Consider the following 25418-nt stretch of genomic DNA (forward strand, 5'->3'; position numbering starts at 1 on the left):
TAGTTGCCTTGGCGGTGGAACCCCTGGTGGTATGGGTTTGCCACGATCCACTGCTTCGCGGTTTTGAATGGTCAAGATCGCAATTGGATCGTATTGCCTTATACGCAGACGACGTCTTATTTTTCATGACGGATCCTTGGTTCTCAGGTCCCAGAATCTTGAGGATTCTACGTGTCTTTGGCCAGATCACCGGCCTCCACACTAACCCTTCTAAATCGGTGCTATTCCCAGTGTGTGGACAATAGGGCAGAGGTACATGGGCATCTCAGCTCCAACATGTCACTGACGGCTTCCAATACCTGGGTATATATATGTCCCCCTGCCCTATGACCTCTTGGGCACGCAATATTAACCTGCTCCTGGCCGGCCTCCGGGGAGGGAAGTCCGCGTGGTCCTCCCTGCCTCTCTCACTATATGGGCGTTCGGCAATTTTGAACATGGGCTCTCTCCCCAGAATGCTTTATCGACTTCAAAATTTCCCATATCATATACCAAGTTCTTGGTTCTCACAAATAAATGCTATACCTAACAAATTCTTATGGGGTGGGGGGGCAGTTCGGGAGGCGCTACAGACCTGTGTGCAATTCACATACTGTAGCGGTATAGCAGCTGCAGACTTGTATTCGTATTATGTTGCCTCTAACCTACTGGTTGTCAATGACTGGTGGTGTAATACGCCTACGGACCCGACATTTGCTCTTGAACACACCGCAATGGAAGAGGGTTCCTCTCTTTCGGTTGCTGTACAGTGCACGATCTCTTGATCCTCTGCCTCACATCAGCAAAACGACAATTCGGCTGTGGAGATATACAGTTCGGCACATGGGGTAGCATGAGCGTCTGACTCAGACAACAGCATTGTGGCATTGTACATATATACGCCAGGTGGCGGCGTTGAAGCGGTTCTGCCAGTGGGATCAAATTGGCATCTCCACATTAGGGGACATTGTGAGAGGCACTACCCTAAAATCATTCATGCAACAGCAAGAGGAGGTGGGAGGTGAAGCAGTGTGCTCCCACATCAGTTTCCTGTTTAAAGGCTCCCTCGAGCCGCTTTGAGCTGACGAGCTCGTGGAGAGGCACCTGCGGGCCTGGAGAGGTACTGTGACCCAAGAATACGGCAGCCAGCTCAGCAACCCCAAATAATCTCATGCCTAATCTCTGCTGATGATAGATAATAATCCAGAAACACGTGTCCAGAGATGGCCAGCACTAATCTGCACCCACCTGGTGAAACACTCAAGAGACTTTGCAAGTATACACATTTGGCGAACTGCATCTACCATGATGCCTAGGGGCGAACCTGCTGGGAGGTGAAGCAGTGTGCTCCCACATCAGTTTCCAACTGCAAGAGGAGTTTCACCTTCATAAATCCCAGTTTTGCAAGTATCTTCAATTTCGTCATGCTCTTACCCCACTGCTTGCAAATTTAGATGACCTCCCGGAGTTTCACCCTTTGGAGGGTCACCTTCTTATGGGCGATTTAGTGGCGCATAAAATCCGGCAGATCTATCAAACATTGACTACACACTCCACCACGACCCTTCATAAGACTAGGAAGGCATGGCAATATGATATTCCAGAGCTCACTGATGATGATTGGGCAGAGGCTATAGCTAGTCCCTGCGCGGCTGCCGTGTCCTCCAGGTACCGTCTTATCCAATTCAAATATGTTTATCGCGTATACTATACATGTTTTCGTCTCAGTAGGATGGGGGCTATAGCATCTCCTCAGTGTCTCCATTGTAGGAGGGATCCTTCTTTCATACCGTATTGAGCTGCGTTGCAAAACTGCCCTTTTGGCGTATGGTTCAACTTGTCTTAAAGAGGTGCTTTCTTTGGACCTCCTGCTAGACCCCCGATTGTTCCTACTCCACAGTACAGATGATATTGGTCGGAATCGCTACAAACAACACTTACTGTTTCTTGCTAACACAATTGCCGAGCGGAATATTGCCCAGCTATGGAAAGGAACTTCCCCACCGACAACAGGGAAATGGCGGAAGGAACTAGGCAACTGCATGGGTACATTGATAGTGGTCTTCCAAGCGCGGTGTTGCCCTCAAAAACATAGGAAGATCCGATTGAGATGGGCTACATACAGGGGCTTATAGACCTTCCTCCTCTTCCCTTGCAACCCCCCTAAAAAGCAGCCTCCGTGAGAAGCAGGGGGCCATGCTGTGTGAATCTGGGTCCTTCTTTTCAATATGTACATTTGCAATTATGTATGCTTGGCAGTGGGGGTGGGAAAGTTTGCATGAAGTTTTCTTTTTGATTTTTATTTCTTTATATACAAATTGTACCCAATGATATTGTCATATTTGGTAATCTGTCTGTATCGTGTTTCATAATGGCATATGTCGGTATTACCAAAATCCCAATAAAATATATATATTTTTTAAATGTGAGCTTTGCAAAGGCTTCTGGGAAAGAAAACTTGGTGAGAGCCATGCAAGTAACCCCACCCGTAATTCTCCTACGTGTCTAGTTTTAAAAGTGTGCAGGTGTGCTAAGTTTCCCTATGTGACGATTGAGATGGCGCCCGAAATCCACAGCTACACATATTGCAAAAAAAATTACGTTTTCAGTGGGAAAATGTGATGTGTTCATGTAGCATTATGGATTGCTTTGTGTTGCGGGCACTAGGCCTTCCCACACAAGTGAAGTACAATTGTTATCGGAAGACATGACATTTGTTATTACTAATTGGATTTCTCTGCATTTGTGTTTTCAAATGTAAGCCAGTGTGTAAGACAGGAGAAATTTAGAAAAATGCCCTCTGAATCACTCACTAGTATGGGTACCCACAAATTCAGAGACGTACACATAACCACTGCTCCTAAATGTCATATCTGGTGCCCAGTTCAGAAATATATGGATTTCCTTGATCCCATTTTCAGATTCAACAGTAAGGGGTTAAGTAAGTATAATATATATATAATTTTATTAAAATGAAAAGTTCTAAGTATGTTATACATATAACGTTAGTAAAATCAAAGCCAATACAGCTTGCTATGGCAGGAGTAATTTTTTTTCTAGCTTTTTTATTGCAAAACATATGCCACAAAAATTAAAAGAAATAGTAAAATATAAACTAAGCTGCCTAATAGTGGGAGTCTTATGCTTACAATATCAAATATTAATTAAAAACACAGTAGCCACTGCATATAATACTATTGAAGCAGAACGGGTGCTGGTAGTCATACTTAAAGTGGGCACAGAAAATCCCCTTTGTAGATTAAATGCACAGCCATACCAAGTTTCCAGATCCATGTGGGAATTGCTATTCCAAGCCAGGTTTTTCCTTTGAATGGCAGGACTTGCAGTGTTGTTATTCCATTATTAAACAGCACTACAAGCCCCACAATTCAAAGGAAAACATGTGAATTGGAAAAACACTTCATTATACCAACGTCCCTTGTCCTTCCCCAATCATTACTTTTGAAGTGGGCTCCACCTCACCCAGGAATTAAAAACGGAGTGGTGGGATAAACCCCACTAAGGTAATATAATCTCCTCCTTTACTGACACCACTTCCTGCCTGATTATGACTGGAACAAAGACGTGGGACCCCTGCCGGACGTGGCTCTCTTCATTGCTGCGTTTGTTTCCCTTGTGCTAGGCACAGGAGAATTTTGGAATACATCGCCAGGATGGGTGGTAGGGCAGGGGAATTTGTCCCTACCCACTGTTAAATCGATAGACTTGGTGTGATCTTAGCCCCAACGTTTTGCCTTCTCCCCTCCTGTTGTCTGGATTCTGGATTTGTTAGCATTAAGACTCTGTGCACTTTACCACTGTCTAACCAGTGCTAAAGTGCTTGTGCTCTCTCCTTTCAACATGGTAAAATTGGCTTGAACCCAATTGGCACATTTAATTTACTTATGAGTCCATCCTTCAGTGGTACTACATGTACCCAGGGCCTGTACATTAAATGCAATTTGTGTGCCATCCACTTAAGTAACCCTTTAAAATATGTCCTAGGCCTTCCACTGCAACCTGTGTGCAGTTTTAAACAACAAATTCAACCTGGCAAACTAAACGTTTTCCCAGGCTTATACCTCCCTTTTCAATGTATATACATAACGCCTTAATGTGTTTTAAGTTTTATATGTCCTGGTATTGAAAAAAAAATACTTTCGTTTTTCACTGCTGTGAGGCCTACGTCTCCCATAGAATAATATTGGGTTACCTTATTACATTTAATAAGTGCTAACCTTTGATAAGAAAGAGGTAGAAATTCCATGTTTGGTCTCAAAAGAATTGTCATTTAAAAAATGTCTTTTATGGCAAAGTCGGATTTCAAGTCACAATTATGAAAATGCCACTTTAGAAAGTTGGCATTTTCTTTTCCTAGTAGAGAAAGGGGTTTCTTCCCTTGGCAGACAACTAAAATTTCACACACATGATAATTGTCTAGGTCAACTAAACACATAGAATGAGTTCTACACACTATAATGCACCCACACAATAACAGTATAATTTTGTCATTTATTTAAAAAAAAAATTGTTTCTGTGTATTATGCTACTTAAAAACAGATTATTACGCTCTTTATAAAAACAACTTACAATTTCATTAACATTATTTTGTACACGTACTGATAAAAAACACATTAAATCACATTAAATCACAGTTAATTTACATCAATTACAAAGAGACAAAAAAAATCACATTTGAGGGAGAGACAAACAGACACTTCTTATTGGTCTTTCTATTTAACACATCTGAAACCTAATATTCACAGAATCTAAACCTGGACCCGTCATATATCTTGTCTTCAGGATAGATTTGGTTTCTTGATTGTGCAGTAGTGGCGTCACTACTGCACAATCAAGAAACCAAATCTATCCTGTAGATTTCACATTCTATGTGTTTAGTTGACCTAGACAATTATCTTGTGTGTGAAATTTTAGTTATCCGCCAAGGGATGAAACCCCTTTCTCTACTGTTTAAAGTACCCTATTCCCCTGGTGTGCTAAGGGGTCACTCTCAAACTACAAAACGATTTTCTTTTCCTAACCACTGGATGCCTGCTTCCCCTGTCCTGGGTCATTGTGTATTCCTCCCAGACAGTGAGACAAAGGGGATCTACATGTTAGCAGGTAAGCTCATCCTGCTAGGATAGGTCAGGCGGAGCTGTACCCTGCTGCACCTACATTTCAAAGTACTGCCTTCAGCACACTCACAAAGAAACTTGACACCAGCCTTTTGTCACCTTAGGCTACTTGGAGCATGGGCAGCGGAAGGAAGTAAATATGCAGAACCAGATGTGGGAGTAACCTACAAGTTTCTCCCACTTAAAAGTCTGGCACCAGGTATAAATGCTGGATCTTCAGAGTCACTCTTCAGTACACTCTAGGACCTGTGGACTACACAAGTGACTCCAAGGGCTAGTTGTTTGACCTCCTATGTGAGCTACAAGACATAACAAGCTTCAGAGTCCTTTAATTCCATACCTGGCCTCTGCCTGGTGTGAGTCCTGACCCTCCAAGTGGTGCCCAATCATTCCTTAACTCTTGGAAGTGGTGTTAAAGGTGCTCCTCCAGCCAAAACCTGAAATTTGGGACTTGGAAAAATGTTCAGCACTAAGTGGCCTGAGAACTGAGAGGAAACTGGGACCTAACAGCTCGACAATCCGCCAAAGGTGTATCGTTGGTCGGCCGGACTTTGCAGTAGCTTCCTCTACATTCTTCTCATTAGGCTTTTCAGCAGGCTCTCCGAGCACTGGTACCGGCCTTGTGGATCCCTTGTCAGCTACAGTCTGCAGATTTGCCCTATTGGAGATTTGGCTTTAAGTTTTAACTTTGCTCCAGTTTTGCATGACCAGATACCCGCGGCTGGAACTTTGATCTTCTAAGCACTATTTTACACGTAAAACGTTAAAAACTCATACCTCTGGTTCTCCCGATTGTTGTTTAATTTTTTTAATGTTACGCGATTTTTGTAAATTGGTAGCTGATTTTTTTGTGTTGTGGTTTCACTTCATTAATGTTTGTGTGGTGCAAAATGCTTAAAACAGTGCCTCTAAGTTAAGCATGACTGTTTTTGTTCCAATCTCCCAGAGGGCTAAGCACAGATTAGTTTAATGACTTTTGAGGCTCACCCTAACAAGGACTGTGGTTGAGAAGTGTCTTCACTCCTTAAATCAAATATCCTATTTCCGGGCACACTGAGGAAAAAATAGGGATTCGACAGATGGGATATGATCGGAATCTCAAGAGTCGGAGATCAATGGAAAGGGGGAGGAGGCATAACATTTGCTACTCTCCAACAGGAATATGAGATGGCTGACACAGAACGCTACAGATACTCACAGGTGAGACATGCACTGACATCGCAAATACCGAAGAGTGAGACCCTCTCGGAGGCCTCTCCTTGACGGATACATGCAAACAAAAGCAGTATCACTAACATATGAAAAGGTGATCAATAATGCCCCGACCTCCTTGAAATGCTTCGAATGCACTGGGAAAGAGACATCTCGGACCTAGACGAGGAAGAGTGGCAAGAAGCGTTGGCCTCCCCTAAGGAGGTCGTGATCTCCGCTCGCCTGAGACTGGTTCAAATGAATATCTTTCATAGGTTATATATCACAGGATTAACACTGGCTAAGATGGGTAGAGCAGCTGATTAGGAGTGTAGGAGACGGTGTGACCATGAGGGTACATTCATGCATATACTGTGAGAATGTAGACAGGTTCCGAAATATTGGGCAGGCATCCACCAATGCTTCAGGGAACTTTTTGGAAGAAGTATAGACATAGATGCTAAGAGGAGTCTGCTAAACATCGGGGAACCCACTGATCTCAATAGTAAGGATAAACTGTGGGCGACATTGGGTTTGATGGTAGCTAAACGGAACGTGGCAAGAGGCTGCCCCAGAAAATGTATGCAGGTGTGGGGCAAATGGAACGAATACCGAAGTAATATCTTCTTCAGAACCATGTACACCATAAGAAATGTAATGTAAAATGTTGCTTTGAAATGTTTCACTGACATTTGTAAGATGGTATTTGGCACATAAAATATTACTGTACTCAATGACGAAAGTAAATGTCACATTTAAGTTGTTAATAAAAAAGATTTTAGGAAAAATCCTATTTCCTACACCCACTATTGGACATTTTCTGACTCCTCCTCCTCGAGTCCCTCTCCTTCTAGATGCAACAAGAGACAAAAGTGAGGCCAAGACTGGAGGACAAACATAAGCGTATTGGGCCCGATTCACAGAACTAACTTAAGACAAAATCCTAAACTTACTACCATTTTGGTATTCACAGTAGGCACTTACTCATTTTGGTATTCACAGAAGGCACTTACTCATTTCGGTATTCACAGAAGTTAGGAGTCCTAACTTTAGGACTCCTAAATGCCTTCTGCTAATCCCAAAAGTCTTAAAGTTAGAATTTTTCTCAGTTTAGGAGTAGTAAAGTTAAGACTCTTAACTTTAGGACTCCTAAATGCCTTCTGTGAATACCGAAAGTCTTAAAGTTAGGATTTTTCTCAGTTTAGGAGTAGTAAAGTTAGGACTCCTAGCTTTAGGACTCCTAAATGCCTTCTGTGAATACCGAAAGTCTTAAAGTTAGGATTTTTCTCAGTTTCAGAGTAGTAAAGTTAGGACTCCTAGCTTTAGGACTCCTAAATGCCTTCTGTGAATACCGAAAGTCTTAAAGTTAGGATTTTTCTCAGTTTAGGAGTCCTAAAGTTCCTAACTTTACTATTACTAAACTGAGAAAAATGAGTAAGTGCCTTTTGAGAATACCAAAATGAGTAAGTGCATTCTGTGAATACCAAAATGGTAGTAAGTTTAGGATTTTGTCTTAAGTTAGTTCTGTGAATCGGGCCCATTGTTCTTAAAAGTATTATAGCAGAGCGCAATCCTTAACCTGCTAAACCTTTATTTGAGGATCAGTACTCATTGATTTCCAGTTCTAGAGTAGAGGAGGAAGGAGTAGAGTCAGTTACCTTTGTCTGAAGAGACAATACATTGATAGGGAGTTGTGACCAGACATTTTGGCAAAAATTATCAAAATAAGGGATTTCTTTTGAATGAGCTACCCAGCACTTCATCAGAGCCTGTGCTGAAATAGTTTCAGCAACCTAAGGCGTTGGGTTTCCCTTTACATCAGCATATTGAGGACGTAATAAAGAGAGGATGGAAAGATTCCGACAAATTATTGTTCCCAGATTCATATCCAGATTGTATTCTTTGGAGGAGGTGGATAAATCAGTGCCTGAGTCGGTGGAATTATATTCTTTGGTTGTCCGCTAGTTTAGTAGAACATCTATGGCCAAAGAGTGAATGATAACTGATCAGACCAATATATGAAGACAGCTAACAAAAAGCTCCTAAAATCTGTATCAAAGGCCATACTTAAGAGAAATGTGCATGCAGTCTAGTACTTTCACTTTTTCTGGTGAAAAAAGAATGAATTGTATAAGGCTAGTGCAAGTGACTTTGATACAAGAGGGTGAAAATCTGAGGGTAGGGTCCCTCACTATGCAACCGACAGGATGGCTATTCAGAGCTGCACCTGTGACCGAGACCATGTACTCACCTTGTGGCTCTTATTGCTATTGACAAAACCCAACATGGTCTGTGTGATAGGAGTAATACCCTTACTTCGAATGCAGGCGGGGTGGTATGAAGAGACAATGTACCGATGGCAGCTGGGGTAAGCACCAGATGACTATTTCCCCAGCAAAAGACACAGGTGATCAGTATTAGCAGCTGAAAACAGTCAATAAAACAACTAGCATACAATAAAGCTGTGGCGCTGAGACATACCCGAGCTCAAGAAAGAAGGAAAGTAAAAGGATTAAAAAATTGTAAACAATGGAGAAGGAGACCAGAGCAGGAATTTGCTTAGATTTTAAAATAGGTTCCAATTCACAGCAGCACAGACAAGACTGACGAGGGAAAGGAGTGTATAAGCTGGATACATGGGTGTACGGAACCTGCACACAAACGAGATTTAACAATTGTTGAAGCAGTTTACCATTCCACCAGGAAGTGGAGAGTATCCACATGTTATGCATGGGAAGAAGCCAGGAAGTAAGAGTAATTATGTTACGTATTAGCAATGCATTCAGATTTATCTTATGCAGAAAAAAAGATCAATATAAATATTCTTTTTATTCTCAAATCCCATGCCCAAACAACCCTCAGAGGGAGTTCATCCTGACACACTCAGCTGATGGGCGTGCACTTACAAAATCATACTTATCCTGGATCCACAGTTGAGGAACCAAATGCAAGTTGTCTAACAAAGGAAGGAGATTGCTGACTACAATTGCCGCCAAGACAGCCTGTAAATTGGAAGAAGAAAGAATGTTAGTTACCGGAAATGCTGCTGGTATCTAATTAATTGTAGCATAGATCATGAAAACATTTTTGGTCGGCTATATTAATAAAGAATGTAAGATATCCAATTTAAGGCAACTCTGAAAATGATTAAACATGAACAAACTATTTTAAAGCGCAATGTTAAAGAATACTTGTGCGATAGGAAAAGACAACCTGGGCAACCACACACAGGCCAGCCCCAAAATTCTATCACATAAAAGTATTGATATATTACATCTTTCACTCCATTCCGTTGGTTTTTGACACAGGTCTGCGGCTTCATCATGGAGCTGGTGCTGCACTCTCTGGAAACAAGCACCCACCAAAAAACCAAAGCAAGGCCTCTCTTTAGAGTCTGACAGTTGGGATACTCGGTGACAAATGTAGCAGATATCCCGACCTCCATTTTAGAAGTAATTCAGGCTGTTGAAGGGATTCTGCACAAACACAGAACTATGCGCAGTAAAACAGGACCTCGTTTATAGGGGTTGTACCTTCCTACCACCTTAGTACCCAAAATCTAAAAACTGACTAGCTATGGTGTCTCATTTGTTCTCCTACATAATCACAAAGCTACAAATGATTAGACAACCCAGAACACAACACTCCCAACTCACTCAGGAATTGCGGTAGCAAGACCTACCCCTTCGCTCATTCAATTTTCAATTAGTTTATTTGTTACGGAACTCCAACGGAGGTCCACAAAAATACACCAATACAGTAAAAAAAGACATACTTTATAACAAATACAATTCTAATAAATATCCAAGAATGTTTTAAAAAATTGAAATATTCTATAACAAGTCATTTCATTTGGAGGGGACAACACGAAAGATCGTGCCTCCTGAGCAGAACAAATATTACATTTAATGAATAAAGGTCTCAAAAACAATCGCCTTGCCCTTCGAAGTTCTGGGCACACAAATAACACATGATTAAGATCCTGTATTTGGGAACAACAAAGTTCACAAATTCTCTCCTTTCTAGGAGTGTTTTCCCAAATGCCTGTTACTTCTCTCAGGGGCAACAAGTTAGTTCTTAAGAGTAGTATTAGCCTTCTAATTCCGTGTGGGATATTCCATGAGAGATAGGGCTGGGGTCTGCTCCCCATCGCACTCGCACAGATCACCCCGTTATGGGCTTTAGGGTGACTTAAAGCCCTATCTCTTGCCGTACTAATCGTGCTTATTGACTTCTTTAGAAATAACTTCAATACAGGCTTTGGCATGGGTAAATCACAGTTTAAATTAAGCCCAAATAAATGGTTTGCATTAGCAAATGATCTAAAAAAAGCAGATTTATCTTTTAATTTTGCAAACCTTTCCAACTTCAGGGCGGCCCTTAGGGTGCCCTCATCCCCCCAAAAAAGGGAGTTCCCCCACCTCAGAACCGCTGCCAAGGACAAAATATAAGAAGAAACTAAATGGAATTCCAGATGAAGAACATGTGGGACAGCCAAGGAATTTAAATTACAAATTTGACGGAAAAAACGGCCTTCAGCCTTATCGAAAGAGAGCCAGTAATTCCTAACCAAAACTTCTGCAGCATAAGTTAATGTCGGGGGGATTTTAACCTTAAATACTGACAGAACATCATTAAAATGACGTCTGCCGCAGGTCTTATAAAATCTATTTAGAGCTCTGGCCTGGGAGGCGGCCTTGCCAACGCACCTTTTGATGTGCTCTGAGTCACGCCCATTTTTGAGAAAACCTTCCCCAGATACGTATTGACCAATTCAAGAACTTCGTGCCCCAACAGCCACTTATACCCTTTCTTTATTGGAAAACCTTTCTTGCGAAAGACTAAAATTTTGCTTTTAGCGATATTGATTTTCAAACAATGGTCCTCCGCATATTTAGTTAAAACATCCAGACGACGCTGCAAACCAATGGGAGTTAAATCAAAGATTGCAACATCATCTGCATATAGTAGGGAGCCAATGGACATTTTACCAATTTTAGGGGCATCCCCATTCACTGAATTTAATTTCTCGGGGAGGTCAAAAATATAAAGAGAAAACAAAAGGGGGGCCAACAGGCAACCCTGCTTGAGACCGTTATGTGTATTAATCCTACAGGAAAGCCCCTGCGAGCCACCCATCATCACTTGACACTAAGTGTCTGTGTGTAATTCAATTATAAGGCCCAAAAGATGGTATGGCAGACCAAGAAGAGAGCTTTCTCCACAGCGTCTGACGATCCACTTTGTCAAACGCTGTGGAGAAATCAATAAAAGCTGTATAGACTGACATATTTTTTGTGAAAGCATATTTCTCCACAATGGTCTGGACGACCGCGATATTATCCAGAGTTCCGTGGTTCTTTCGAAAACCAGCCTGTTCTGGCGGTAAGATGTTCAGGTCATGGGCCCATTGCTGCACATGCTGAAGTATGCTTTTTGCGAATAATTTGCCCGCAGTGTCCAGCAGCGTGATCTGTCTAAAACTAGTAGGTGACCTTTTTGAGCCCTTTTTATACAGCGGGACTATAATGCTCCCCTTCCAAGATGAGGGAATACTAATCGATTGAAAGCAGTAGTTGAATAGTGGCACCAAGAGGGCTCCCCATGCAGCTGGATCCTTTTTATTTATTTAGTTATTTATTTATTTATTATCACATTTGTAGAGCGCTCTGTTACCCGGAGGTGTCCTGGCGCTAACATGATTGTACAGGAGAGTGTGAGTGTCAGGTAACTTAGTGGATAAAGAGCCAGGTTTTAAGCTCTCTCCTAAAGGCCATCAGGTCCGAGGATTGTCTGAGGTTGAGTGGCAATTTGTTCCAAGCCTCAGCTGCTCCGAGGGAGAAACTCCTGCCGCCCCAGCGTGCTTTTTTTACTCTGGGGACTGTCACCAGCGCCAGCTCCCCGGACCTCAGGGTTCTGGCTGGTTTGTGCCAGTTGAAAAGCAGTTTCATGCTTCTAGGGCCTGTATCATGTAGGGCTTTGAATACCATGCAGAGTGCTTTAAAAATAATTCTCTTGCGAATTGGTAGCCAATGAAGGTTTACTAGGTCCTGGGCTACCGAGGCAAATTACGGAGTATCTGTAATCAGACGGGCGGCTGCATTTTGCAGTAGCTGGAGTTTGATGAGTACTCCCTGCTGTGCATTTAACATAAGGCTGTTACAGTAGTCCAAGCGTGACAGGACTAAGCCCGTCACTATCGTTTTCCGGTGCTCTCTCTCCACATAAGGCAGGACTTTCCTTATTGTTTTAAGAATGTAATGAGTGGAGGAGGAAAGAGCATTAATCTGTGGTAGGAAGGACAGGGAGTTGTCCACCAGTATACCCAGATTTTTCACCTTGTCCACCGGGGGAGGGAGGGGTCCCAGCTCGCCGGGCCACCATCTGGGTGACCAGAAGTTGTCCCTGGCCCCGAAAAGCACCACCTCCGTTTTTGTGGAGTTCAATTTGAGACAGTTTTGGGCCATCCAGCAACCTACCTCATGCATACATCCTCTAAATCTGTCCGCTGTGCTCTCATTTTCACCCGGTAGCAATGACACCACTATTTGTGTGTCATCTGCGTATGCTCTGAGGTGGAAGCCGAATGACCTGATTATTGGGGCTAGTGTTGCGACATAAACATTGAACAGGGTGGGACTTAGTGCGGACCCCTGGGGGACTCCACAGGGGAGCACAACGATCTGTGATTCCAGCTCTCCTAGGGCCACTGATTGAGTTCTATTGGAGAGGAAGGATTGTAAGATTTTTAAAGCTTTACCCTGGATTCCACTGCCCCTCAACCGGTCCACCAGCAACTTGTGGTGGACCGTGTCGAAGGCCGCGGAAAGATCCAACAATATCAGGGCGGCTCTGCCTCCTGCATCCATCACCTTTCTGATGTCTTCCACTGATTTAATCAGCGCGGATTCCGTGCTGTGTTCTGCGCGAAACCCGTGTTGGGCAGGATCAAGCTGATCGCCAGTCTTTAAGAAGGCGCTTAGTTGGGTGTTTAGATGGCCTTCCATAATTTTGGCAGGAAGGGGTAGTCGCGCTATTGGACGGTAATTGTTCATCTCTGTGATGTCTAGGTTGGCTTTTTTTAATAGGGGGAGGATGGAAGCACGTTTCCATCTCGCGGGGTATTCGCCTTTATCCAGCATCTGATTGAGGAGGGGGGTGAGATTGGATGCAATGATGGCGGGGGCAAGTTTAGCTATTGCCGCTGGACATGGGTCATGTGGGGAGCCAGATTTTATCTTCAGTAGGCGGCACATCACTTCCTTTTCATTAATGGGCTGGAAGTGTGAGAGTCTTAACTGAGTGTCGTCTGGTTCAGGACCATCCCTGGCAGGTGGGATTTTTATTAAGCTGTCTAGGGGAGAGAAGAAGATTTTTAATTGGCATAATTGGTATACCATCCGGTCCCTGAGCACCGGAGGTTCTAGCGTTCTTTATATAACCCATCACTTCAACCCTTGACGAGGGACCATACTCAACACAGACAGCCTCCTCTATTACAGGCATCTGAAAAGGGACTGAGCTGTTAGATTTATATAGTAATGAAATGTAGTCCACCCACTCCCTTTCTGGGATCGGAATGGGGAGTGCCCTCTGTCTAGAATCACAATACTCTGCGATCAGGTGCCAATACTTTTTTGTATCTTTAGCTCTCGCTGCTTCTCTCAACCCTATCCATTTTGCATCCATCTCATCTCTCTTTGCTCTTAATTTATACCGGCCTCTGACTCGCTTTAGGCGATTAATTTCCCGTTGCACACATATAGAAAATTGTTTATATTGCTTCCGAACTAAATTGTTAATTTCGTAATTTAAAGCCTTCAGGATAGAGGGATCCTGATTTATTCTACGTCGGCCAGAGGGTACTGAGCTTAAATTTTTTATCTCCCTCATTCGCTCATTCACTCGTACTTGTCCACAATAAGAATTGGCCGAGTCACTGTAATAGTTCAAAGTGTTTATTTCAACTATCGTGCTCTATAATGCAGTGTACGAGCCACTACCAGCAGCAAAATGCATAAACTCAGAACAATTAGCATTATTACAATTCCATAGAATATGAAGGGGGATGTCATCATATATAGACAGTGGAAAAAGGACTATAGGCCTAACCACTCTTTCCTTGACTGGAAGAAGTGTTATTGTATAAAGGAAGATCTCTGGGTTTTGTCAGCAGACCCCATACCCTAACGCCTAGATGGAATGTTTACATCATAGAAACAGCATAGCTCTTCTCATGGAAAGGCTCTCTCCATGTGTGTGTTTGAACAACATGCATTCCCGTAATATCAAAGCACAAGTCTACAGCAGTGCAACTGTGTTCAGCATGTTTTGTCTATGTGCTAGGGACTGACCAGAACAGAATAACAAGGGGCATTGTTTATCGACCTTGCACATCGTGTTCAGACCAAACCACAGGAACTTAGCAGAGATCGTGAAAAGCAGACAGTTCTCATGTGAAAGGCATAAACAGAGCCTTGCAAAATAAAGTCATTTAGTAACGTGCGCAAAAGCAGCATCATGGCAGCAAAGCTCATGCTAACTCAAGCAATGTCGACAATGACCCTAATTGCCATATAACACCCTCCTCTTGGTAAGGTCATAATATATAGACAAAGGACCAAAACAGAGTTCAAAAGTCAGGCAGAGTTCAAAGGCGCCTGAAAAAATCAAACTGGAAGATTTCAAAAAGCAACAACAAAAAGACAAAAAAAATATATATATCTTTTTTTTTTTTTCACTACTGCAAGAGTATCGTCTCCGGGAAAATGTAGGAGGTGGTAAACCCATCAAAGTACGTGAACTTAAGAATGCAATTCCCTCCAAAACGTCATCCCTATTGTTAGTAGATTCCTTGATTTTAATATCTAAGAAGTCCACACTTGTAGCACTATAATTGGCAGTAAATTTTAAATTTTCGTCCCCCAGATTTAGCCACTCTAAGAAGGAAGCTAAATGTTCACTACCACCGTTCCAGACAAAAATAATATTGTCTATAAAACGGTGCCAGTGGGACACATTTTCAAAAAACTGTGCCATCTCGTTATAAATGTGTCTCTGCTCGAAATGACCAAAAAAGAGGCATGCCAGACTGGAGGCACAAGTAGCCCCCATGCTGGTCCTCTTTATTTGTTTGTATAGCTCATCTCTAAATAAAAAGACGTTACTCTTCAAAACCAATTCGATGCAACCAAGGATAAATTGCTTGTTTCCACCATTTAAATCTTCCTCATCTAGAATGGATAACATGACCTTAATTATGTCGCCTTGCGGGATATTGGTATAAAGAGCTTCGATATCCAAGGTGACCTATAATTGGGTCACCTTGTCGAAGCTCTGTCCCTCAAAGATCGAAATAGTGTGGGCAGTATCTTTCAAGTACGATCTTTGTTTTTGTACAATTGGTCTTAGAAAGAAATAAGCATACTTGCTGAGTGGCTCTAAAATTGAACCTAGACTGCTCATGATGGACCTCATTGGTCGATTCACTATGTCCTTATGGATTTTCGGTAATCCATATATTGCTGGAATCATGGGGTTATTGTTAAAAAAGAATCTATATTCGTCCTCACATATCATATCACTTTCCCTACCCTGGTTCAGAAACCTAGCTACCTCTCTTTTCAAACTATCTATCACACTGAATGAAACCCGTTTATAATGGTTGGTTACATTTAAAAGGGTCCTCATTCTATTCTCATAATCAGTACTATTTAAACCACCACCCCGCCCCCCCTTGTCGGCGGGTTTTATGGTGATTGAGTCACATTCTTGTAATTTTTCAAGAGCTGATCTATGGCATTTGGACAGATTATTAGTTTGTTCTTGATTTAATTCCAGGCTTGTCTTGATCTCTATGTCAACAGGAAACAAATGAAAGTGGCAACCAACCAGTGCCCTTAACAAGAGAAACAAATATATAACGGTCTTGATAAAGATGGCCTATCATTTTTAAAACCATCGAAACGCGTCGACGCTCTAGTACACACAATTAAGGGAAACAGCCGATCCTGTAGCTATGAATGATTGAGCATATCTAGGAAAGGCCAAGAAGTATCCTTAACCCTGATGTGTGATTTTTATGACAAAAAATAGTGTCTGTCTTTCTGTCTCTCTTTTGTGGTGTAAGGCCTATGAGTATTGAGCTTAGGTAATTGTTTTGTTTGTTTAAAAAAAACCTGTGTTTCGAAATATAGTGCTTGTATCTGACCTATGAAATTCAGTTGTACACAAATGCGTAATAACAGTATATGCTTTTAATGACAATGTATTTTTAAGATTGATTGTTGTAATGCTTAAGATGTTGTTTTTAACCAAAAAATAAAGAATTTTTATTAACTAGGTATTTTGCAATCTATAGTGTTAGTATTAGATGGTCATTCTAATACATGAGCTACAATTGTGTAAGAAAGTTTAGTCCACCAAGGGATTTTTGTTTTTTTACTGTTTGAAAGTACCCTAATCTCCTGGTTTCATAAAGGGGTCTCTCTCATTTAATTATACACTATACCTTTCATCCTCCACATGAGCTCTGACCTGGGTGACACGTGTACTGACTTCTGTACATATTGCATTGCATTTGCTTTTTTGAATATTGCAACTTTATTTAGTTCAAGAGTGGCACCTACGCTTTATGTGTGCTATTTCACTGGGGGAGCCGATCCACGTATGTTGACGGTCACGTGGTCCGTATTATGGGGCTCACGATGTTTCCGTCACATGTTCCAAGCACTATGTTATTGTTAGTTTTCTTTGTGCATTATCGTGTTGGTTGGTCTATTAATCATTATTATGATTTACACTAAATGTTGTGATCCAACGAGCAGTACGAGCGCAAATGTTGTGTTCATTGGGCAATTTCACCTCTGTTTTTTCTTGATTTTGCTGTACACATAATATTAATAAGGTACATAGCCACAGGAAATGCGCTATACTATTGTGAAATGTACTCATTTGTGTACTCCTTTATCAGTGATGTTGATGTGATTTTCAGTCCCTTTTGTATGTTTATTACCCGTGTGGTATATATGCAATTGTGGGTGTGCACTCGTATTCACGTGATCAAGCCATCGTGTGTGGCGAAACGCGTTGCGAATTAAACAACTTTTTTCCAACTCCGATAGTGCTGTGGTGCTGTGTATCCTGAGAGTGTGATTATTTGTTGTGGATTGCAAAGGATTATTATGCCGGTGTGCTCCGCTGGCGTTCGCACCACTCTTCACGGGTCCCACAAGGTTCAGAAGGGGCACAACAAACAGTAGATATATATATATATATATCCAACGAAAAGAGTTGCCTCATCGGAAGAGCCACACGCAGGTAGGTAATCATCATCGTTTAATGAGGAAGCTACATCGGGGTAGACAGGATTTCATGCACAAAGTTCAACAGCCTGACATGTTTCGTGCAGTCACGCACTTTTTCAAAGGCATTTGTGATTCACAGCGCCGAGCATTCAATTTAAAGTCCTGACACCCACCCTGGTGGGCGTTGGCTCTTGCTGAGCCTTCTGGTATCTGTGGTTCCTCATTAAACGATGATGATTACCTACCTGCGTGTGGCTCTTCCGATGAGGCAACTCTTTTCGTTGGATATATATATATATATATATATATATATATATAATAAAAAAAATTAACTACTGCAAGAGTAAACACTGTGACCTGCGGTCGAAACGCGTAGGTGAATGGGGCTCCTCGAGTCTCTTGAATAAAACCCTTATAAGAAGCAATTGGACGTGTGCAGACAATATTCATTGCTTGGTGAAAGATATATATATATATATATATATATATATATATATATATATATATATATATATAGATATAGATATATATATATATATATAGATATATAATAAAAAAAATTAACTACTGCAAGAGTGTCATCTCTGGTAAAACGTTATTATGAAGCAGGTGGTAAACCCATCAAAGTACGTGAACTTAAGAATGCAATTCCCTCCAAAACGTCATCCCTATTGTTAGTAGAAAAAAGGGATGCCATCCAATCAAGTAGGACGAAGGAACCGACATTGGATGCTTCCAAGAGCATAAACGGGCAACTTGCGTGATGTCCGATGAAACTTTGTTGCAAGAGGTTCTGCGCAGCCACACAGATATCTCATTCAGCCAAAACTCCAAGTGCAGCAGCACGCGCCATACAGCCATTTCCAGAACAAGCCTGGTCATGGGCCTATAAGGGACCCATTAAATGGTTGAAATCCGGGACAGGACATGACATATTGGAGAGAGATAAATCCATAGTGCAATGGAAGGGACACCGTTGACAGTAGAAAACAGGTTGCACGCAAGTGAAGTACGCAAAGCGAAAGGTTCATCCATAACTTACACTAAGCGTCGCTAATGGCAAGCATCCAAAAGTACGAGTTACTTACCTTCAGTAACGATGTATCTTGTAGAGACGATTCTAGTTGCAGATTCCTTAACGTAGAATTATCCCCAGGCGTGAGACTGGATCCGTAAAAAAAAAATTGCCACAGCATCCATGCGCGCCGGGGGATGGCATCACGCGACTCCGCCCTGGCGTTGTCCATGTATGTGACGTCAGCGAGGTCACATAAGTCCTGCCCCGGTGCGCCTACATCAGTTTTCTTCGGAGAACTTTCCCGCGCCACAACGCGGAGCCATCAGACAAAACTGTGAGAGTATAGGAACAGTGTGCGAAAAGCAGAAAATTTGGACAAAGAGCATGGTGAGGAACAACACCATAAGGAGCCGTGCCAGACACTGCGGTACCCAACGGCAGGGAAAAGAATAAAGAACAGACCACAGCCCTGAGCAGCAACCCTGTCAGTACAGAGATAGCCCCTCCCTGGGGACAGGAACATATGAAAGAATGTCACAACAACATACAGCGGGACTACCACACCAACCAAGAACAATGAAGGGGAACCAGTCCGGGACAAATCAAGGAGCTGCAAGACTCCAAGACAACCCCATCACAGAGAGTGAAAACCCCCATAAGGAACAAGGGCAGAGGCCCGGCCAAAAGATTCTAATGTAGAGGATAGCAGAGGGGTCATAACCCCTAGTAATGAAAGCGGAAGGGGGGTGGTAGAAGGTAGTCCCCAACCTGGGGCAACTAGCACAGAAGGGCACAGAAGTACCTATAAGCCTATCCTATCCTCCAATGTCCCAAAAAGGGAGGAAAGGAACAAATAAACAGGACGAACATCCTGCCAGAAAGAGCGACAGAATGCGCTCACTGAAGACATAGCCACCCACAGGGAGGAGAATGCAGAAGACCGAGCCAAATGTCCTCGCAGAACGGGGAGGAAGGGTGGGCCGTGAAGGAATCTGCAACTAGGATCGTCTCTACCAGATACAACGTTACCAAAGGTAAGTAACTTGTATATCTGATAGAGACTACTAGCCGCAGATTCCTTAACGTAGACTAGATACACTAGCCACACCCAGAGGGGAGGAGGGTCTGCGAGGTGGACCTCACCCACCTGATTGCAAAAGAGAGTCCATCAGGGGACGAGTCCGAACAGACAAGTTGAAGAGCCCTGTCTTCCCAGGCAAGGGGAACCCCCTCATCCAGAAAACCACCGACCCCAAAGGGGACCCGGAAAAACAAGAAAAAGGGGGCCCGTCTTCACTCAGCAGGAGAAACAAGGGGAAGGCGAAAGGAGGCTGGATCCCCCCACACCCATAAAGGCAAAAATAACTTTCATCCAAGGCCCAGGCAATGAATCAATCAATCAATCAATCAATGACACTTGTAAAGCGCGCTACATACCCGTAGGGTCTCAAGGCGCTGGGGGGGGGGGGGTGCCGCTACTGCTCGAACAGCCAGGTCTTCAGCTTCCTCCTGAAGGAGAGGTGGTCTTGGGTCAGGCGCAGGTCGGTCGGGAGGAGCAACAAGGAAGAAGAGCAACCTAGAGACTCCATGGAAAGAGGTAGAGCAAAGGCAAGCCCCCCCACCAGGAACACACCCAGGGAAGAGGGCAGCCGAGCCTAGCACAGCCAGAAGGAACTAGATCAGACGGAACGGCACCGTCAGCAAGAAGCATGTGGAGGCAGAAAGGGTAGCCGAGGCCACCCAGGAAGAACCATCCAATGCCCTGCAGGGACAGACTGAGCCAGAAAGAGGGAAAAAACTCAAGAACCATCACATCCCCCCAGGGAACAGAGGTAGAACAGAGGGCAGGGCCCACTGGAAGAAGCGGGCAAGGCAAGGATGACCGTCCCACTAAGCACCAAGAAGGAGCCAGGCGCAAAGAACACCACGGAACGATGCACCCAGGGCAAGCCAGACACCAGCCGAAGACAGCGACGCCAGTCCGCAGAGAGCAGGCCAGAGCAGGGTAACAGCGCAGCGACCCCAGAGAAGGACACCTAGGACGCAACTCAAGCCATCAACAAGAGGATTGCACCTGCAACACACCATAATGCCACAGAGAGTAGAGGCCTGAAGGCGCCCACCGCTCTTCAGCACATGACAGAGCTATATAACACCTACCACTACCACACATAGGGCCTGCTAGGTCCCAAGACATGGGAACCATCTTAGGAAAAAACTTCTGCAGCAGAGGGCAACAGAAAAGACCTGCGGTAAAACCCACAGATGGCTTGTCAAGCAGCCAAAAAGAAAGAAACAGAAGGCCTAGTCTCAGGGCCAGCATGAGTTAGAAAACCCAAAACAAAACCACACAGTCAAGAAACCCAAAACAAAACCACACAGTCAGAACACGCAGTCCCAACAAGGAGGACTTGAATGCCCATGAAGCACACAGAACTCACAACTGAGGCAACCCGCCACAATGGCAGAACACCTCCCAATAAAAAAGAACAACTCACAGGTCACTGAGGGGGATAAGGGGGAGGAGGAGGAGGAGGTCGAACCCCCACCACGAACCTCTGAATGGCCAAATCCGCAGGGGCATGGAACAAAAGGGCACCATCGAAAAGAAGGTCCACCAGTTGTTCTTGAACGTTCTCCGGGAACACACTGTCCCGAAGCCAGGCATGGCGACGAAGTGCGACCAAAGAAGCCATCGCACGACCAAGCACCTCTGAGATGTCCAGAGCGGAGCAAAGAATAAACGCCGCCAGCTCTCGCCCATCCAATACATGGTGCCTCAAATGAACACAGGCACCCTCATGAGAAGCGGCAGACATTAGGGACTCTGCTGAGTCTCACAAGCAAGAAGTGGCCCTAGCCAAAACACACAGAGTGTTAAGGGCCAGCAGTTGAGGTTGAGGCGAAGATATTGCGCCCCCAGGAGTCCAGCCAGCGGGCCTCTCATGATGGGGGAGATAACAGCGGCGGCAGAGAGGGAAAGGCATTCTGCAAAAGAAGGCCTCTGGTAGAGGGGTGGAGGGAGAAACACACCGGATCACGTGGCGCCGGATGGTGACGGTGCAGAAGATGTTGGGGCACTGGATCCCCCATGGAAGGATGGCCCCAAGTCCCCAAAAGAGAAGAATGGAGCGAGCCCTCGAAGGGAAGCAGCAGCTCCCTACCACCAGAGCCTTGATGAAGAACCTCCAGAAGATGATCCGCGGGGAAATGGGCAGCTGGATCAACCATGCGCAAAATTCCCACAGCCGTGGAAACCGCGCGAGCAAATGCAGCACCCGCCTCCGTAGGGCCCCGCGGTGGAGAAAGCAGCTCCCCAGTAGGTGACGGCTGCAGGCTAAGGCGGCCATCCCCAAAGCCAACCAGAGGAAGGAAGGGCCAGGTCCGGAAAGGAGGGAGAGGGACCGAGGAATGGGGGACCTGCGGCTCCCCCGGCCAAGACCGCAGCTGCAGTGACGGCGAGGAGCCATCCTTAGACGACGCCGGGGAAAAAGCTACAACGCGTCGGCCCATCTCCGGTGAGGATGACACTAGCAAACATCGAACCTCTGGAGAAGAGGCGTCCGAGGACAAGTCCACGGCCCGACGTCAGCCTGGCACCCCAATCTGAGGCCGGAGATAGTCGTCCGATGCCAGGGGAGATGCCGGAACGACCTCTGCCACTGCGCTCGGCACAGGAGACCAGGGCTGGGCCAGAGCCGAGGCGGCGAGGGAACGGCGCCGGATAGGAGTCGACCTGACCTCCGACGAGGCAGCTGTCTGCGTGGAGGGGCAAAAAAGACCAGGGGAAGGTCGAGGGGTTCCCCGCCAGCCACGGCCCAAGACTGGACAAGAAGGCCCCTTTGCCAGCCCCAGTGGCGCCGCCAGGGCCTGCAGCAGCCGGCACCTAAGCGGTGTCACCTCGGACAAGGCCACTGCCTGTCCCGAGGACTGAGTGGGAATCGGGGGTACGACCGAGTCCCGGTGACCTCCCGTGACACCACAGGGACTCCCACGGGAGTTTGCGGCGAAGTAGAGGCGCCATGGTCCAAAGGGGGGACCCCCGAAGGGCTGCACCACATCCTCAAAACCTTGATCCGAACCAGTCGGCGCCGGGGCTGGAGCCACCGGCAACGCCACAGACGGCCCCGCACACTGCAAGGGATCCCCTGACGCCCCAAGAGGGAAAGGAGGAGGAGGAGAAGCCAGCGAGGCCTGCAAAGCCGCCACGTATGTCTCCATCTGGGCTCCAGTCACCCCCACACCGGGAAACGGAGGATAGGGAGACAACACGCAGGCCGCACCCCCCGTGGAGAGCCCACGCCCCCGACAGGCCAGGAACCAGCCCTCGGAGACAAGCTGCGACACTTACCGATAGGTGAGCGACGCCCTTGCGGCCTGGGAGAAGGGCGATGTCGAAGACAGAGGTGACAGTTCCTAAAACCCTCCGCAGGGGCCGGGTGTGGGGACGACACCGACCTGGACATGCGAGCTGAGAGAAGTTTCATCTGGCGCTCCCGCCAGGACTTCGGTTTCATCTGCTGGCACGCCTCACAATCAGTGGAGTTGTGGTGTTCCCCCAAACACCACATGCAGATGCGGTGAGGATCCTTCCCCGACATCCGGCACGCACAAGACGAGCACGTCTTAAAGCCCGAAGGCATTCGCACACTGTTCCCACACACGCAATAAGTAAAAGGGAAAGACCTGAACAGGCCCGGAGCACAATTCGGATCAGCGTTGCACGCGGAAAAGGAAAAAACTGAAGTAGGCGCGCCAGGGAGGGACTTATGTGACTTCACTGACGTCAAGTACGCGGACAACGCCAGGGCGGAGTTGCGTGATGCCGTCCCCCCGGCGCGCAGGGATAATGAGGCAAAAAAATAAATCCGGATCCAGTCTCACGCCTAGGGAAACATTTTATGTTAAAAATCTGCGGCTAGTAGTCTCTATCAGATACTTATTGCATTCGATCATGGTACAGATGCAATTGGCCTAGAATGTGCATTACCACAAGATGAGCAGCCATTGCGAAGCAGGAACAGAAGAAGCAGGATTCCAACAGCTAACACCAGTAATAAAGGGAATCCTCTGAAGACGCTGGAAAAATAGAATTAATAAAAGCTGTTATTACTCCAAATATCGTCTGAAAAGAAGTCACAAGGCTGGATCCCACATGTTTACAAAAATGTGCAAGGCCTTTAGTATCAGACGCATAAATAATTTGAAGGATAAGCTCCTCAAAGTGAAGTGGGAGGTTAGTATTCAATCAATCAATCAGGGAATTTGTAAAGCGCACTACATACCCGTGAGGGTCTCAAGGCGCTGGGAGAAGGGGGGACGCCGCTACTGATCGAAGTCTTCTGAAGATCAGCAGGTCTTGGGTTTGCCGAAGGTTGGTGGGGAGGGTGTTCCAGGTCTTGGCAAAAGTGACGGAATCTTGCTGGATGTTCTAGCCACCTGCAACTCCAAGGTCTCTAGAGCTGAAAGGGAGAGGCACTTCTTGTTGGAACAATAGCGCTTTGAGCCTGCTTAATTTGTTGAAATCTGTTTTAAAAGTCGGAATGGAAACCCAAATTGAACTATCTACATTCCCTTGCCGGGGCGGAAAAAGCACATTGCTACAACAAGTAACACGTTGTGAAACTGTTAGTAAATCCCGCCCGTAAACCACAGCAGTTGTGGTCATTCAAAATAAGATAACTGCCATTAGTAAGCAATGTAAAAGCTGGAATTGTTGCTGGGACTGGAGTTCCTTTTGAAAAACAAGCAAGATTAGGCACGGATACATTACAAGCGCCGTGCAACTTAACATGTTTACAAACCAGGGAATGTCCTACTGTGGAATTGCAATCCTCCGCTGTGAGGAAAACTTCCTTATCCACCTGTTGACATCTGTAAGTGAAAAGTAGGGACCGTAATTCATGGAGAAATGCACTACCCAGGGGTTCAAAACGGCCAATCGGAAAATGCTGCATACATGATTTAAATTGAAACAGCGAGAATAGGAGAGAGATAACCCCGTGAATTAACCAAACAGCTGAATCCGTCTCTGCCAAAGAGAATGGCAAGGGTTCCAATTGTTCAATGTGCAAGAGCATGTATGTAGCATCTTTCACGGACATACATCTCTATTTATCAGTCAGATTGAATAGTAAAAACAAAGCAGAAGCCTTCAAATATTCCCAGGGACTTTTTCCATTTTGAGAGTCTGTAACGTCAATGCAAACTGCACAACAGATCGTAATTGATTTTGACCATGGTATAACACAGATACATCACTCTGAACAATATCAATAACAGAAGAAACAATATTATCCAATGTATAAATGCATGATGAAAGTGTACTGATGCTATTGTCGACCATAGCAAGGACTTTTTCTAAATTGGCTTGATCAATTTTGCGCAGACGAAGTGCTACTTCTATCTGCAAAAGTTTCCAAACTTCATTGTAAGCTGCATAGATGAACCTCTTAGATCTAGGAATCCTAGGTCCTAAAATAAAATCTGCCAAATTGATGTCACTCGAACCGAGGGACAAGTGTTGTTTCACTGATGACAAAGTGGATTGTTCCAACCACTGTTGGCACAATTTACCCACGGAGTATGTGGTGACCGAATGTAAATGTGGATAACGAAGATCCCGTCTAGTATGTGTGAAACCAGATGTTACATTATAAACACGCAATTGACATGCATTTTAATTTGTTTGCCACATCAACCCACCCAGCTGAATCAGTTTCAGAGCGTTGAAAGTGTCATTTTGAAACAAAGCTTGCAATGCATCGATAGTATAATTCGTCTGAG

General features: G+C 44.8%; 1 protein-coding gene across 1 annotated transcript in view; it reads right to left on the reverse strand.

The window, feature by feature from the left end:
* The window catches only part of SLC26A8 (solute carrier family 26 member 8), a 3758415-nt gene that overhangs the window by 1873619 nt on the left and 1859378 nt on the right, over positions 1-25418 (reverse strand). Inside the window, exon 8 of the mRNA XM_078644342.1 lies at positions 9215-9310. Within this exon, the coding sequence (XP_078500468.1) occupies positions 9215-9310 (96 nt within the window). The remainder of the gene's footprint in view (positions 1-9214; positions 9311-25418) is intronic.

This window comes from Lissotriton helveticus, chromosome 5_1 (genome assembly GCF_964261635.1).
Source record: "Lissotriton helveticus chromosome 5_1, aLisHel1.1, whole genome shotgun sequence".
In the NCBI taxonomy this organism is placed as follows: domain Eukaryota; kingdom Metazoa; phylum Chordata; class Amphibia; order Caudata; family Salamandridae; genus Lissotriton; species Lissotriton helveticus.